Source organism: Numenius arquata, unplaced genomic scaffold (genome assembly GCF_964106895.1).
Source record: "Numenius arquata unplaced genomic scaffold, bNumArq3.hap1.1 HAP1_SCAFFOLD_910, whole genome shotgun sequence".
NCBI lineage: Eukaryota > Metazoa > Chordata > Aves > Charadriiformes > Scolopacidae > Numenius > Numenius arquata.
In genome coordinates this window covers 31341-48967 of record NW_027414415.1, presented here as the reverse complement: position 1 = coordinate 48967, position 17627 = coordinate 31341, and the positions used below count along the sequence as shown (strand labels likewise).

The 17627-nt window shown below is 63.7% G+C and overlaps 1 protein-coding gene across 1 annotated transcript; it reads right to left on the bottom strand.

Moving 5' to 3' along the window:
- Positions 1-265: 265 nt before the first annotated feature.
- On the bottom strand, positions 266-16935 carry RNF40 (ring finger protein 40). Its single transcript, XM_074167126.1, is given in 20 exon segments — positions 266-888; positions 1440-1541; positions 2553-2693; positions 3123-3248; positions 3623-3835; positions 4911-5060; positions 6357-6474; positions 7102-7231; positions 8183-8308; positions 9232-9367; positions 10549-10728; positions 11594-11713; positions 12069-12143; positions 13079-13225; positions 13726-13838; positions 14493-14741; positions 15120-15270; positions 16095-16262; positions 16806-16893; positions 16895-16935. Coding segments are annotated over 20 exon segments (2751 nt in total). The 3' UTR covers positions 266-711.
- Positions 16936-17627: the final 692 nt, after the last annotated feature.

The window sequence follows — 17627 nt, the reverse complement described above, 5'->3', positions numbered from 1 at the left end:
TTGCCTTATTCAGAGCCAATTTGGGCTCATTTTGGGACATTTTAATCCAATTTTGGGGCATTTTAGTCAAATAGGGGAGCATTTTTGCCTTATTCAGAGCCAATTTGGGGTTATTTTGGGGGGGGTTGGCTCATTTTGGGCATTTTTGGGTCGTTCGTCAGGTGGGAGATCCCCGTTGCCGGGGTTGACCTGAGCTCCCAACCCCCCTCCACCCCCCAATGTCCCCCTCCCCCAATGTCCCCTCCCCCCCCCCCGCAGCCACATCAACAGCTCCAAGCACTTTATTGGGTGGGGGTGGGGACACGTGGCCACCCATAGGTCACCGTGGGGCACCCCTGGGTGCTGTGGGTCGCTATGGGGCACCCATAGGTCTTGTGGGGCACCCATGGGTGGCCAAGGATGACAACGGGGTTCAACTAACACAAACACAAAGCAAACCATGGTCCTCCAAGGTGGTGTAGACCCACCTCCAAGCTCTACAGTTGGCTGGGGAGCACCTGTGGTTGACCGTGGGGCACCCATGGGGACCGTGGGGTGCTATGGGGCACCCATCGATCTTGGGGGGCACCCATGGGTGGTCAACGGTCACCATGGGGTTCAACTAAGACAGACACAAAGCAAACCGTGGTCCTCCAAGGTGGTGTAGACCCACCTCCAAGACCTGTGGTTGACCACAGAGCACCGGTGGGTGCCGTGGGGCGGCCGTGGGGCTCAGCTGATGTAGACGCGGTGGAAGTCGTGGGCCCCGAAGGCAGCATTGCACTTGGGGCACTTGCGCTGGCGGGTGTCGTAGCGGCTCTTGACGCACTCAAAGCAGAAGACGTGGAAGCACTTGGTGAGGACGGCGTCCTTCTTGCGGGCGTTGCAGCAAGGGCAGGTCAGGCGGGCCTGGGGTGGGGGAAGATGGCCGTGAGCCCCATGGAAGGGCACCCATGGGTGCTCCGGACCTACCCGTGGTCTTCTAAGCCCACCCTGAGATCCTCCAAACCCACCCGTGGTCTTCCAAACCCACCTCTGGTCCTCCAAGCCTACAGAAGATGGTAGGGCAAGATGGCTGTCAGCCCCATGGGGGCACCCATGGGTGCTCCAACCCCACCCAAGGTCCTCCAGCACCCACCCAAGGTTCTCCGACTCCCAGCTGGAGGTCTCTAACCCCACCCATGGGTGCTCTAGCCCCACCCAAGGTCCCTCAGCTTCTTCCAAGGTCCTCCAGCACCCACCCAAGGTTCTCCAACTCCCATCTAGAAGTCTCTAACCCCACCCAAGGTCCTCCAGCACCCACTTGGAAGTTCTCCAACCCTACCTAAGGTCCTCCAGATGCACCACAACGTCCTCCAGCCCCCACCCAAAGTTCTCCAACTCCCATCTAAAGACCTCCAACCCCACCCAAGGTCCTCCAGACCCCCCCCCGGCACCCATGGGTGCCCCCTGTAGCGCACCCGATACTCCTTGATCTCCTCCTGGAGGATCTGGTCAGCATCGGCGTAGACCTCCACCTTCCGCTGCTTCTCCAGCTTCCGCCGCAGCCGCGACAGCTCCTCCTGCGGGGATGGGGGGGGGGGGGGGGGGCAGTGACCCACAGCGGCACCAGGGCCCACAGACCCCTATAGATCTCTCTACACCCCCTATAGATTCCCCTAAACCCCCTATGGGTCTCTGCAGACCCTCTGTAGGGCCCCGTAGACCCCTGTGGGGCCTCCCCCAGAGCCTCCATAGGACCCACAACCCCCCCCTATAGATCCCCCACAAACACCCTATAGGGCCCCACTCCGTCCTATAGGTCTCTCTAGACCTCCTATAGATCCCTGCACACCTATGGAAGGTCTGCAGACCGCCTGTAGGGCCCCACAGAGCCTCCATGGGACCCACAACCCCCCCTGTAGATCCCCACCGACCCCACAGGTCCCTATAGAGCCCAGCACCACCCCCATAGGGGAACGTAGCGCCCCACAGCATCTGCATCCCCCTCGCCCCCCAGAACCCTATAGAGCCCATAGGGCACTGTAAGGGTACTATAGAGTCCCCCAAGGTCCCCAAACCACCCCATATGGCCCTCTTCAGCCCCCCATAACACCCCATAGAGCCCCATAAGACCCCCCCAGCCACCCTATAGCCTCCTCAGACACCCTATGGAACCCATCAGAACCCCCATAAAGCCCCTCCGACCACCCAAAGCCCCCCCCGGGCACCCTATAGAGTCCCCCAGACTCCCCGAACCGCCCCCTACAGCCCCTATACCACCCCACAGAGCCCCCATAGAGCCCCACAGGTACCCCTGCAGCCACCCTGTAACACTGTCAGACACCCTATAGAGACCCTATAGAGCCCATAAGGACCCTATAGAGCCCATAAGGACCCCCATAAAGCCTCTCCAACCACCCAAAGCCCCCCCCGGGCACCCTATAGAGTCCCCCAGACTCCCCAAAGAGTCCCATAGGCCACCCTACAGCCTCCAAACAACCCCATAAGTACACACACCCCCCCCCCCCCCCCTTCAATCTCCCTCCCCTATGGATTCCATAGGGTGCTCCCCCCCGCCTCCCCGGCTTTACCTGGGCCCGTTTGAGGCTGAGGGACTCCTTGTCCTTGGCTGCCCTGTTCTCGGCGGCGCAGGCCTGGAGCTCCCGCAGCCGGGCCTGGACGTGCTCCCCCTGCGCCCGCAGGTCCTCGGCCAGCTGGGCCGCCTCCACTGCCTGGGGGGGGGGACGGGACACGGGTGCCTGGGTCCCCTCCCCGGGTCCCCTCCCCGGGGGCGCCTGGGTGTCCCCCCCCTCCGCAAGCCCCTCGATCCCAATGGACTGGGTTGACCTGAGCTCCCATTGACACGGTGCCCTCCCAGACACCTGGGCCCCCCCCAACCAGTCCCACCACCCCCATACTGGGCTCCTCCGGGGGTCCCCAGGGCTGGGTGCCCTCCTCCTTGAACTCCTGGGTGTCCCCCCCCCAACCTTGACCCCCCACGTCTCCCAAAGCCCCTTAATCCCCATTGACTGGGTTGACCTGAGCTCCCCATTGACAGGGTCCCCCCACCAACCAGTCCCACCACCCCGATACTGGGCTCCTCCGGGGGTCCCCAGGGCTGGGTCCCCTCCCCCTGGACTCCTGGGTCCCCTCCCACCCACCTTCCTCTTGTTGAGCTCCAGGGCCTGGGTGCGCAAAGCCAGCTCCTTCTCCACTGCCCCCAGGCTGCTCTGGAGGCCGCGCTCCTTCTCCTCCAGCTTCTGCACCACCAGCAACTGGGCATCCACCTGGGGGGACAACCAACCAGGGGACACCTGGGTCCCTCCCAACCCAGATGCCAAGGTCCACCCGGTCCCCTTGGCCCACCCTTTGGTTCCCTCTCCACCACCTCCTGCACCACCAAGAATTGGGTGGCCACCTAGACCTTGCATGGACACCTGGGTCCCCTCCTGGATGCCTGGGTCCCCTCAGCTTGGACACAGATGTCATTACGGGCCTGGACACCTGGATCCCACCAGGACCTTTGATGGCGAGAACCTGTTTCACCACCTCAACCTTCTCCTGGTCAACTATGTTGCTCCAGCCCCACAACTATCTGGGTTCCTCTGGACCCCCCGGACACCTGGGTCCCCTTGGACCTCCCCAAACATCTGGGACCCACCTGGGCCTTGAGAGCGAGAACCTGCTCAGCCAACTCGTCCTTCTCCTCCCGCAGCAGCTTGTGGATTTGGTTGGCCTTGATCCGCTCTGACATCAGCTTGAAGTTGGCATCGTCCTTCTCCCGCAGCTGCTGCAGCAGCCGCAGGTTCTGCTCCTGCATGTCCTCGAAGGCCTGGCCGGTCACGTCCATCTCCGACAGCAGGGCCTCCTCCTCCTTGCCCCGCCCCCCCCAACATGGCCGCCATGACGTCATACATCAGCCCCTTCCCCATAGCATCATCACCCGCCGCCCACCCACCACCTCGACCCTTCCTGGTGTAGAACGCGCCTGTGACGGCCCAACCCCCCTCTATGATGTCACAACCCCAACCTGACATCACAACCCTCCTCTATGACATCACAACCCCCAACCTGTGACATCACAACCCCAACCTGTGACATGCCAACCCTCCTCTATGACATCACAACCCCAACCTATGATGTCACAACCCCAACCTATGACGTCACAACCCCAACCTATGACGTCACAACCCCCAACCTGTGACGTCACAACCCCCCTCTATGACATCACAACCCCAACCTGTGACGTCACAGCCCCAACCTGACATCACAACCCCAACCTATGATGTCCCAACCCCCCTCTATGACATCACAACCCCCAACCTATGATGTCACAACCCCCAACCTATGACGTCACAGCCCCAACCTGACGTCACAACCCCCTCTATGACATCACAACCCCAACCTATGACGTCACAACCCCCAACCTGTGACGTCACAGCCCCAACCTGACGTCACAACCCCCCTCTATGACATCACAACCCCAACCTATGACGCCGCAACCCCCAACCTACGACGTCACGATCTCAACCCATGATGTCACCACAGCCCCTACTGATGTCACGTGGTGCGCTGGTGATGTCACAAGCCCCACCCCCCCTCCCGTGATACGTTGTCTCCTACCGGCCAATCACACAGCACGACCCCAAAGTGGCCTTGTGACGTCACGAGCTGTGTCTGACGTCATAGGGCGTGGCTACCACACCCCCCACCCCGGAAGTGACTTGCCCAGAAGCTGCCCCCGGAAGTCCCGCCCCCAAAAGCCCCGCCCCCCGGAAGTAACCCCGCCCCCCCAAAGCCCCTCTGCCTGAAGTCACCCCCCTCCCCCCCAAAGTGCCTTCCCTGGAAGTTCCTCCCCCCGGAAGTACCACCCCCCTCCTCCCCATGAAGCCCCGCCCCCCCCGGAAGCACGATGCCTGGAAGCCCCTCCCCCCGGAAGTCCCGCCCACCTGCTTGGTGGCAGCCAGCTTGCGCTGCAGGTGCTCGATCTGCTCCTCGGCCGCCCGCAGGCGTCGCAGCGCCTCCTCGTCCGCCAGCTTCTTGCTCTCCCGCCGCTCCCGCTCCTCCAGCTCCCGCGCCCGCGCCCGCAGCTCCTCCGCCTGCCCCGCCCCCGCGTCAGCCGTCACCGCGCCCCGCGGGGGGGGGACACGCGCACCCCTCCCCCACGGCCCCCTCCCCTTCCCCACCCGCCCCGGGGAGGAGCCAGAACGCGGCGTGACGTCACCGTGTGACGTCATCGTGTGGGGTAATCGCATGCAGTCACGATATGATGTCATCGCGTGAGGTCACCATGTGACGTCATCGCGTGACGCAATCACACGAGGTCAGGTTATGACGTCACCGTGTGAGGTCACCGTGTGATGTCATCACATGAGGTCACAGTATGACGTCACCGTGTGAGGTAATCACACGAGGTCAGGGTATGACGGCACCGTGTGAGGTCACTGTGTGACATCATCGCGTGAGGTAATCACAGGAGGTCAGGGTATGACATCACCGTGTGAGGTCACCCTGTGATGTCATCACATGAGGTCACAGTATGACGTCACCACGTGAGGTCACTGTGTGACGTCATTGCGTGAGGTAATCACAGGAGGTCAGGGTATGACGTCACTGTGTGATGTCATCACATGAGCTCACGGTATGACGTCACCATGTGAGGTCACTGTGTGACGTCATCATGTGAGGTGATCACATGAGGTCGCGGTATGACATCACCGCGTGAGGTCACCCTGTGATGTCATCACATGAGGTAATCGCATGAGGTCACTGTGTGACGTCATCACGTGAGGTAATCACAGGAGATCACGGTATGATGTCACCGTGTGAGGTCACTGTGTGATGTCATCATGTGAGGTCACAGTATGACATCACCGCGTGATGTCACCGTGTGAAGTAATCACACAAGGTCAGGGTATGATGTCACCGTGTGAGCTCACTGTGTGACATCATCATGTGAGGTAATCACATGAGCTCACGCTATGACATCACCGTGTGATGTCACTGCATGACATAATCACACGAGGTCACGGTGCGATGTCACCACATGACGTAACGGCATGACGTCGCCCTGTGACATCACGGTACGACGTCACCACGTGAGCTAACGGTGTGACATCACTGCGTGAGCTCATGGTGTGACGTCACCACACGAGATCATCGCGTGAGTTCACCACGCGAGCTCACGCTGTGATGTCACCACGTCAGGAAACGGGGTGACGTCACCCAGTGAGGTCACGGCGTGACATCATTACGCGAGGTCACGGGGTGATCTCACGGCCTGACGGGGTGCCGTGAGAACCACGGGGGACTGGGGGCAGGAGGAGGGAACACGTCCCGGGCCCGTGTTAGCGTGTCGTTAGCGTGTCGTTAGCGTGTCGTTAGCGTGTCCTGACCTCGGCCTTGCTCTTCCTCTCGGCCGCCATCAGCTGCACCTTGTCCCGCTGCTCCTTGGGCGCTGACTTATACATGTCCAGCAGCAGCTTCATCTCCTTCTGGCTCTCCTGCGCCTTCCTGCCCCCCCGCCCCCCACCTCATTAGCATCTCATTTGCATACCCCCAACTCCCAGCCCCCTCCCCCCCCCCCCTCCCAGTCCCAGTCCCACCCCAGGACCCCCGTAACCGCTCCACACCCCCCCCCCCCCCCAAAACTACCCCCCCAAGGCTCACCCAGCCCCCCCCTCTATTCCCCTGGGACCCCCTAAATGAGCCCCCCCGCCCCCTGAGATCCCCCTGGGACCCACTAAAAGAGCCCCCCCTCGCCCCCCCAAAAGCCCCCAGCCACCCGCAAATGCCCCCAGCCCCCCCCCAGCCCCATTAAACAACACCCCCTTGCCCCCTCATACGCCCCCCGCTCTCTATAACACACCCCTCGCCGATACCCCCCCATAAAAGCCCCCCCCCCCCTTAACAGGCCCCAGCCCCCCAATCCCCCCCCCAGGACCCAATAAACAGCCCCCCCCCTTGCCCCCCTCATACCCCGTCCCCCCATAGCCCCTCTAACCTGCCCCCTTGTATTATCCCCCCCCCCAGACCCATTAAACAGCCCCCCCTTGCTCCCTCATACCCCCCCCCCCCCCCCACCGGGAACCCCCACATCGGCCCCCCAGCCCCTCCCCGCCCCACAACACCCCCCCTCACTTGAGCTCTCCCCGCAGCTGCTTGAGAACCTCCGAGTCCTTCTTCTTGGGCTCCTCGGGGGGGCCCTTGGGGCGCTCCCCCCTCTCCCGCAGCCGCTCCCGCTCCCTCTCGGGGCCCCCCCGGGACCCCCCTGCCCGGGGCGGGGCTGGGGGGGGCTCCTTGAGGCGGGGTGGAGCCGGGGTGGGGGGAGCCGGAGCGGGGGTGGGGGGGCCCGGGGGGGGCTCCTCCTCCTCCCCGGGGGGGCGCCGGGGGGGGGCCGCTTCGGGTGGGGCCGGCACCTCCCGTTTGGGCTCGGGGGGGGGCGGGTCCCAGTGGGGCCCCGCCTTCTTCTTCCTTCAGGGGGGCGGGGCCCGGGGTGGGGGTCTCCTCTGGAGGAGCGGAAGGGGCTGGGGGGGGTGGTGGGGGAGGGGCAGAGCCGGGGGGAGGCGGGGCACCGCTGGTTTGGAGGCGGAGCTAAAGGGGGAGGGAAAAGTGGACTCAGTAGGTCCCATCCCAAAAAATTGGCATTGCCCTTTTAAGGTCCCACCCTTAAAAGGCTCCTCTCCCCCCCCAGCTGGCCCCACCCCCTCAACCATTGGTAGGGGCTTTTAAGGCCCCGCCCGTTTACCATACCCCCCCCCCCCCTCCCCAAGAGAGAAGGCCCTGCCCTTTTAGTGGGCCCCACACATGCTCATAGCCCTTTTAAGGCTCTGTGTGGCCCCACCTCCTTAAAGGGGGTTACACCTATGCAAGCCCCGCCCACCGTCACCTCCTTAAAGGGGCTACGCCACCAAGTCCTTGCTGATAGGGCAGGGCCAGGGGCAGCTCCACCCCACGCCCACGCCCCCCCCCCCCCCTTAAAAGAGCTACACCCTGAGGAGCCCCGCCCATTCCCACCTCCTTAAAGGGTCTACGCCACCATTGAGAGGGTGGGGCCGAGGTCTGCCCCTCCCCCCCCCAAGGGGCCACACCTCTAGAAGCTCCACCCTCTCAACTCCCCCTCCCGCTTCCTTAAAGGGGCTACGCCACAAAGTCTTTATTGAGGGGGTGGGGCTGCCACACCCCACTCCCCTTAAAGGGGCCCTGCCCCCGGATGCCCTGCCCACCTTGTTGATCTCGGCCTGCACCTCCCGCAGCTTCCGCTTGTAGCGCTGGACGTCGCCCTTGAGCTGGTGATTGTGGTTCTGGAGGCTGCTGATCAGGTGCCGCATCTCCCGGTTGATGGGGCCTGTGGGGAGGAGACCCAGGGGTCGGGGAGGTGACCCAGGGGTCCAGGAGATCTTGGAGGACCATCCCATAGTGTCCCCAGCCCCACCACAGAGATCCAGGAGGACCATCCCAGGCCCATCATAGAGATCCAGAAGGACCATCCCAGAGCATCCCCAGACTCACTTTTAGAGCCCCAGAAGGACCATCCCAACCCCACCACAGAGATCTTGGAGGACCATGACAGAGCATCCCCAACCCCACCACAAAGCCCCAGGAAGACCAACACAGAGTATCCCCAGACCCACCATAGATATTGGAGGACCATGCCAGAGCATCCCCAGGCCCATCATAGAGATCCAGGAGGACCATCCCAGAGTGTCTCCAGACTCACTTATAGAGCCCCAGAAGGACCATCCCAACCCCACCATAGAGATCTTGGAGGACCATCCCAACCCCACCGTAGAGATCTTGGGAGGACCACCCCAATCCCACCGTAGAGCTCTTGGGAGGACCACCCCAACCCCACCGTAGAGCTCTTGGAGGACCATCCCAACCCCACCGTAGAGCTCTTGGAGGACCATCCCAACCCCACCGTAGAGCTCTTGGAGGACCATCCCAACCCCACCGTAGAGCTCTTGGAGGACCATCCCAACCCCACCGTAGAGCTCTTGGAGGACCATCCCAACCCCACCGTAGAGCTCTTGGAGGACCATCCCAACCCCACCGTAGAGCTCTTGGAGGACCACCCCAACCCCACCGTAGAGCTCTTGGAGGACCACCCCAACCCCACCGTAGAGATCTTGGAGGACCATCCCAACCCCACCGTAGAGATCTTGGAGGACCACCCAACGCAACCTGTCCCTCTCTCTGGTTCCCCGTGGGGCGTGGCCATGGGTGTGGCTGTGTTGGGGACGTGGCCACGGGGAGGGGACGTGTCCTCACCCGCCTGCTCGTTGGCCGCCAGGTTCTGCTCGAACTCGATGCGCAGCATCTCGTACTCCTTGCGCACCTGGGCCAAGGTGTCCTCCAGCTGGATCACCTCCGTCCGCAGCCGCTTCTGCACCCCCAGCTCGTCGCTCTGCACCCGGGGAGGGGACATCAGGGACGTGGGGGGGATATCGGGGACACTGGGGACACGGGGGACACGGGGGGTGCGAAGGGCACGGAGGAGGTGAAGGACATGAAGGATGTGGGGGACGCAGGAGGATGTTGGGGAGGTGGGGGACATCGGGGACGTGAGGGACACGGGGGACATGAAGGACATGAGGGACACAAAGAACATGGAAGAGGTGAAGGACATGGGGGACACAGGAGATGTGGAGGACATGAGGGACAGGGAGGACGGGACACAGAGGGATGTTGGGGAGGTGGGGAACATCAGGGACACGGGGGACACCGTGGGGACATCAGGGACACAGAGGACATGAAGGACATGGGGGGGACATGGGGGATGTGGGAGACACTGGGGACACAGGGGGCATGGGGGAGGTGAAGGACACGGGAGATGTGGGTGTCATGGGGGACACAGGGGGGACACGGGGGAGGTGAAGGACATGGGGGACATGGGAGAGGTGGAGGACATCGGGGACGTGGGGGGACACAAGGGGTATAAAGAACATGGAGGATGTGAGGGACATCGGGGACGTGGGGGACATGAAGAACATGGGGTGACATCAGGGATGTGGGGGACATGGGGGGGACATGACGTCCCACGACCCCCAGGCCCAATGGGACACCCCAAGGACCCTTGGGGACACCAAGGCCAACTCCACATTCTCAATGTGACAAAGGCAGCCATCTTGGTTGGCCAACACTTGGACACCATGATGTCCTATGACCCCAAGGACCCTTAGTGACACCAAGGCCACCTCCGTGTTCTCAACATGATGGAAGCGGCCATCTTGGATGGCCAACAGTAGGATGTCATGGTGTCCCATGAGCCCCAGGATGACCAAGGGACCTCAAAGGACTTTTGGGGACACCAAGACCCACCTCCATGTCTTCAACATGACAGAGGCGACCATCTTGGTTGGCCAACACTTGGACGTCATGATGTCCCATCACCCCCAGGCCCAAGGGGACACCCTAAGGACCCTTGGTGACACCAAGATCACCTCCACGTTCTCAACATGACGGAGGCGGCCATCTTGGATGGCCAACACTTGGACACTATGATCTCCACGCTCAACATAACACTCTGGGGAGCCCCCCAGATCCCTTGGGGACACCAAGGCCACCCAGTGGGCCATGTCCCCTCACCTCCATGTGCTCGATGTGACGCAGGTGGCTGTTCTTCGTGGCCAGGAGGAGGGCACGGGCCTCGTCCAGTTGGGTCTTCACTTGGAGGCTCTCATGGTAGAGCAGGGAGAACTGGGACTGCAGCACCTTGTACTCCAGGGTCTCCTTCACCGCCTCCTCTGGCAGCGAGCGCAGGGCCACCTGTGGGGACCGTCCCCAATGTCCCCCACCAGCCCCAAAATGTCCCCAACATCCCCACCACCCCCCTCCGTCATCATCCCCTGGAAATACCACGTCCCCCGATGTCCCCACCACTCTGCTCCATCACCAACCCCTGGAGATCCCCTGTCCCCACTGCATCCCCAACGTTCCCACCACGTCCCCAGTGTCCCCAACACATCCCTTCCATCATCATCCCCTGGAGATGCGACGTCCTCAGTGTCCCCAGCACTCCCCCAGTGTCCCCAGCACCACTCCTCCGTCATCATCCCCTGGAGATACCACGTCTCCAATGTCCCCACCACGACTCTTCCTTCATTGTTCCCTGGAGATCCGACGTCCCCAGTGTCCCCAGTAACCCCTAATGTCCCCACCACGTCCCCAGTGTCCCCACCATCCCCCTCCATCATCATCCCCTGGAGATCCCATGTCCCCACTGTCCCCACCACGTCCCCAGTGTCCCCAACCACCCAACGCCCCCATGTCCCTGCTGTCCCTTGTGTCCCAAACACCCCCCATGTCCCTGCTGTCCCCCAACGTCCCCAACATCCCCAACCTCCCCCATGTCCCCCAATGTCCCTGGTGCCCCCCACACCCCTGATGCCCCCAATGTCCCCCATGTCCCCTGATGCCCCCAACCTCCCCAATGTCCTCTATGTCCCCCAACATCCCTGATGACCCCCACACCCCTGATGCCCCCAGCGTTCCCCATGTCCTCAACGTCCCTGATGCCCCCAACGTCCCCCACACCCCTAACCTCCCCCACATCCCCCATGTTCCTGCTGCCCCCCCATGTCCCCAACCTCCCTCACGCCCCCCATGTCCCCAGTGGCGTCCCCGTTGTCACCTTGAGGCGCTCGTGGCCGCGCACGGCCTGCTGGAGCTCCAGCTGCAGCTTCTCCAGCTCCGCCATCCGGCTGTTGGCCAGTTCCTGGTTCCCCTCCAGTTCCGCGTTCAGCATCTCAAACTGGGGAAGGAGGGGGCCCCGTCACCCCCCAAATCCCACAGGATCCTCCCAACTCCCCCCCAGCATCTCAAACTGGGGGGGATCCCCAAAAAAACCCGCAATGACACCCCCCCAAGTGTCCCTCAAAGCCCCTCAGGGTCCCCCACCCTCCCCCAGGCCCCCCCAAATGTCCCCCAACCCTCCCCTCCCCCAGGAACCCCCTTGAGCCCCCCAAACCCTGCAGGTCCCCCCCCACCAAGGGTCCCCTCAATCCCTCCCAGGGACCCCCCAAAGCCCCCCAGGGACCCACAAAGCCCCCCAGGGACCCCCCCCCAGCCCCATGGGACCCCTGAGATCCCCCCCGGCACCCCCCTACCTTCTGCATGCTGAGGGTGATCTGTCCCCCCTGGAACCCCCCAGAGCTACCGGAGCCATAGGAACCTGAGGTCAACTGGGGACAAAGGGACATTGGGGACATCAGGGGATACCGCGGGGACCTCAGGGACATTGCGGGGGGGGGGGGTGTTGGGGACATCAAGCGGCACCCTGAGGACGTTGAGGACATCACGAAGGAATGTTGGGGACATCAGGGAACACCCCGGGGACATTTGGGACACCCTGGGGGCACTGTGGGGTCACCAGGAGGAACAGTGGGGACACCCCAGGGACATTGGAGACACCCTGGGGACAGCAGGGACACCTTGGGGACACCCCAGGGACATTGTGGACACCCTGGAGACGCTAAGGTCACCAGGGACACCCTGGAAACACTGTGGCAACACTGGGGACACCTTGGGGATGCTGCGGTCACCAGGGACACCCTGGGGACATCAGTGACAGTGGGGACACTTTGGGATCACCAGAGATGTTGGGGACACCCTGGGGACAGCAGGAACACCCCTGTGACACTGGGGACACCCTGGGGACACCAGGGACACCTTGGGGACACCAGGGACACCTTGGGGACACCCCGGGGTCACCAGAGATGTTGGGGACACCCTGGGGACACCAGGGATGTTGGGGACACCAAGGACACCTTGGGGATGTTGGGAACCACCAGTGACGTGAGGTGACCCCAAAGTGCCCCAGAGGGTCCCCAAGGGACATGAGAAGACCCCAAGTGACATGGGGGGACCTCATGGAACCCCATGGAGATGATGGCCCTGTCACCCCCATGGTGACAACAGCCATGAAACCCCACGGAGATAACGTTACCCCAAGTGACACCCAAGGAATACAAGGGGACCTCAAGTGCCAGAGGTCAAGGCTGGTGGCCCTCAAGGAGCTTCTGGGGCCCTCAGAGCCCGGTGGTGGGTTGGAGGTCCTTGGGCACATAGTAGCCACCCTCGGGGACGCTGTCGGGGACGTTGGGGATAGGGGTGTCACCTGCTCGAGGGCCTCGGCAAGGTGGCGGTCGAGGCGTCCCTCGCGCTTGCGGAGCTTGGCGCTGTCCCACTGCAGCCCCTCCACCGTCGTCCCCATCTCCAGCACCTTGGTCTCGGCCGAGGTGGCCTTGTCCTGCAGCTCCGCCAGCTGGAGGGCGACAAGGGGACAACGTGGGGACCTTGGCCGTGACCATCCCATGTGGACATCAGTCACGGTACCCCCACGGAGATGGTGGCCAGGGAACCCCATGATGACATCAGTCATGGAACCCTGTGGAGATGGTGACCAGGGAACCCCGTAGAGATAGTAGCCATAGAACCCCCATGGACACGGTGGCTATGGAACCCCATGGTGACATTAGCCATGGAACCCTGTGCAGATAGTGGTCATGCAACCCCATGGAAATGGTGGCCACAGAACCTCTACAGTGACATCAACCATGGAACCTCCTGGAAATGACAGTCATGGAACACCATGAAGCTGATGATCATGGAACGCTCATGGAGATAGTGACCATGCAATCCCACAGGAACGTCAGCCATGCGGGAACGTCAGCAATGGAACCCCATGGAGATAGCGACCATGGAACCCCATGCAGATAACAAGCCCACCCCCCGCTCCCAGTCCCCTCCCAGTGCTCCCAGTACCTCCAGGGAGACGCGGTGGTGCTTCTCCTGCAGCTGGAGGGTGAGGTCCTGCAGGCGCCGGTGCTCCCTCAGCAGCTCCCGCAGCAGCGCCCGCCCCGGCTCCGACAGCTCTCCTGGGGACCCCAACATCTGGTCACCCCAAAGAGGGGGACCCTGGTGTCCAGGGACCCCAAAACCCCCCCCAGCACCCAAGCACCCCAACATCAGGTCACCCCAAAGAGGGAACCCCCATGTCTGGAGACTCCAAAACCCGCCCCCAGGACTCCCCTGCCCCCCCCAATTCAGCACCCAGGGACCCGGGTGATCCCCAAAAAGGGGACCCAGGCATCTCGGTGCCTCTTAAATGCTCCCAAACCCCCCTTTGCCCCCCCAAAACACACTCCCACCCCCCCGTGCCCCCCCCACATTTGTGGGGTGACTCACCTCGGGTTGCTAGTCGCCCCTCCAAGTCGTGAGCCCCCCGCCCACCCCACCCAAAACGAGGGACCCAGGCCGCTGGGTGACCCCAAAAACAAGGCACCCAGGCATCCGGGCCCCACAAAAATGCATTCCCACCCCCCCCGTGACTCCCCCCCGGGTGTGGGGGTGACTCACCGTGGGTGGCTAGTTGCCCCCCCAGGTCGTGAGCCCACAATAGTTCCCTCCACCCCCCAAAGAGGGGGACCCAGGTATCCGGGTGCCTCTTAAATGCCTCCAGACCCCCTTGTGCCCCCCCAAAACGTGCTCCCACCCCGCTATGCTCCCCCCAAGGTGTGGGGGCGACTCACCTCGGGTGGCTAATCGCCCCCCCAGGTCGTGAGCCCGGCGATGGGCCCCCGCCAGCCCCTCCACCAGGCGGGCCACGGCGGCGGGGGCGAAGGCCAGGCGGGGGCGCAGGCGCAGCTCCCCCTCCTCGGGGCCGCTGCGGCTCAGGGCCGCCACGAAGGCGGCCGCTGGGCCCCCCCCCAGCCGCGACGACACCCCCCCCGATGCCGGGGGTGGGGGGGGCTGGGGGGCAACGGGGGCCCCCCAGGGCTCTGGTTTGGGTAAGGGGGGAGATAAAAAAAAGGCAAGTGAGGTGTCAGAAGCACACGCAGTACCCCAGTATCTGCAGCGACACCCCCAGGAGACCCAGTTGATCCCCAACACCCCTAATTTCCACACCCCCCCCCCCCCGGAGACCCCCACAAGTTGACCCCCAGCACCCCTAAACTGCTCCCCCAGGAGACCCAGTTGCCTTCCCCCCCCCCCCCCCCGGGCTAAATTACCCCCCCGTGAGATCCAACTGCCCCCCCCTCCCACCTAAATAGCCCCCAGCACCCCTAAATTGTGTCCCCCAGGAACCCAAGCTGCCCCCCAGCATGCCTAAAGAGCCCCCCCAGGAGCCCCATTTACCCCTCCCCAGCCCCACTCACCCCTCCTTTCGGGCCCCTCAGCCTCAGCGGGGGAGGCCGAGGGAGGCTCAGGCCCCTCAGGTCGGGGTTCGGGGGGGTCCCCGAGGGGGGCAGGGGGTGCCCCCCCCTCCCCGTCATAGCGCCGCAGCAGAGCCTGCACCTCCGCGTCCAGCTGGGGTGGGGGGGACGACAAGGGGTCAGGGCACCCCCAAACCCTAAAGGGGGAGGTCATGGGGGGGGGGCAGGGGGTTTTGGGGTCCCCAAGGCCACTTTTGGGGTCCCCAAGTCTACTTTGTGGGTCCCTGAGGCCACTTGGGGGGTCCCCGAGGCCATTTTTGGGGTCCCCACAGTAATTTTCAGTGTCCCCAAGGCCATTTTTTGGGGCTCTGAGACCACTTTCGGGGTCCCAGGAGCCATTTCTGTCATCCCCATAGTAATTTTTAATGTCCCCGAGACCATTTTTGGGGTAGCCAAGGCCGCTTTTAGGGTCCCCCCAGAATTTTCCCGTGTCTCTGAGATCACTTTTGTGGTCCCCGAAGCCGCTTTTAGGGTCCTCAAGACCAGTTTGATGCACCCAAGGTCACTTTTGGGGTCCCAAGAGCCATTTCTGGGCTCCCCACAGTAATTTTCAGTGTCCCCAAGGCCATCTTTTGGGACCCCGAGGCCACTTTTGGTGTCCCCATGGTATTTTTCAGTGTCCCTGAGATCATTTCTGTGGTCCCCGGTGACACTTTTGGGGTTCCCACGGTATTTTTCAGTGTCCCCGAGGCTATTTTTTGGGGCTCCGACATCACTTTTGGGGTCCCCACAGTGATTTTCAGTGTCCCCGATGCCAGTTTTGGGGTCCCCGAGGCCACTTTCTTCTATTTTAACCTCCCTCCGCTGCAACCCCAGGTGGGCTGGAGGCGGGGAGGGGGGCTTGGGTGAGGTTTGGGGGTGCCCTCAGCAGGTTTAGGGGGTGCCAGGAAGGGAGTGGGGGTTTGGGGGTGTCCTCACCTGTCCCCAGAAGCGGTTGACCAGCAGGAGGGTGGCGTCGTCGGTGGCCTGACGCTTCTCCAGCTTCTCGATGCGCTCGCGCAGCTCGTCCTCGCAGGCCTGACGCTGCTCCAGCCGCTCCGCCAGCTTCTTGTTCTTGAACTGCAGCACCTTCAGATCCATCTCCTCCTGCGCCGGGGCCGCGGGGGGGTGTGTTATGTGTGTAGAAACACCCAGAAATTTGAGGTGGGGCAGGGGGACACCCAGGCATCTGGGGGGACCCAGGTGTCCCTGGTACCCACCCCCTCAGACCCTCCCCTGGGGACCCACGCGGCCAAGAACCTCCCTGTGCTCGCATCTTGGAGCCACATCTCAAGGGCTTCATGGTGACAAGGAAAACTGTGGCGTCCGGGGGGGGACCCAGGTGTCCGCAGGGGGGGGGGCAAGGCAGATCCAGGCGTCTGGGTACCGACCCCCTCGGACCCTCCCCTGGGGACCCAGGCGGCCAAGAACCTCCCTGGGGACCTTCTGGTCCCACCTTGGAGCCACATCTTAAGGGCTTCATCGTGACAAGGGAGACCGGTGTCCAGGGGGGCACCCAGGAGTTCGGGGGGGGACCCAGGAATTCGGGGGGGGGGGGGGGGGGGGAGGGGAAGGCACCCAGGAGTTTGGGGGGGGACCCAGGCGTTCGGGGGGGTCCCCCCCCCACTGGCCTGCGGGGCCGTTACTCACCGTGGAGGAGATGCCGCCCAGGCGCAGGGGCTCGATGAGGGTAGTGGGGGGCTGCTCCTCGCGGGGGGGTTTCTTCTCTGGGGGGGCCCCCCCCATCGCTGGCCCCACGCTTCGCCCCCACCCCCGACATGGCTCTATCGGGGCCTACCGGGGCCTACTGGGGCCTACTGAAGCCTACCGGGGCCTACCCGGGGCTCTGAGGGGCGCCCGGGCCTTCCCCTCCGCCGCCGCCGCCGCCGCCGCCGCCGCCGCCGCCGCCGCCCCACTGCGCAGGCGCAACCCCCCCAAAACCCCGCCCCTCTGCGCATGCGCAGACGGCGCCTCCTCACCCCCACTGCGCAGCCGCCGTCGCCGTGGTAACGGCGGGGAGGGGCTCAAAACCCCAAACCCCGCCCCTCTGCGCATGCGCAGACGGCGCCTCCTCACCCCCACTGCGCAGCCGCCGTCGCCGTGGTAACGGCAGGGAGGGGGTGGAGCCGGGAGCTCTTAAAGGGGCAACGGCGCCGCCTGGGACCCGCCTCCCTCAAGGGGACCCTGCCCCCCCCCGCCAACGGTGACCCCGGCTCCATAGTGTGCCCCAAAAGCCTCCCAAGATCCCCCCATAGGCACACCCCCCCCCCCAGCCCCATGAGACCCCTAAACCATGACACACATACCCCCCCTCGGCCCCCTTCACCCATAGGCACCCCCCTCCAGGGATCCCCCCTTTTGCCCCCCAACCCAACCCCTTGGGGACCCCCCGATAGCATCACCGCAGCCCCATGTGAGCCCCCCCCCAGCCCCCCTTCACCCCATGGGGACCCCCCCCAACCCTTTGGGACC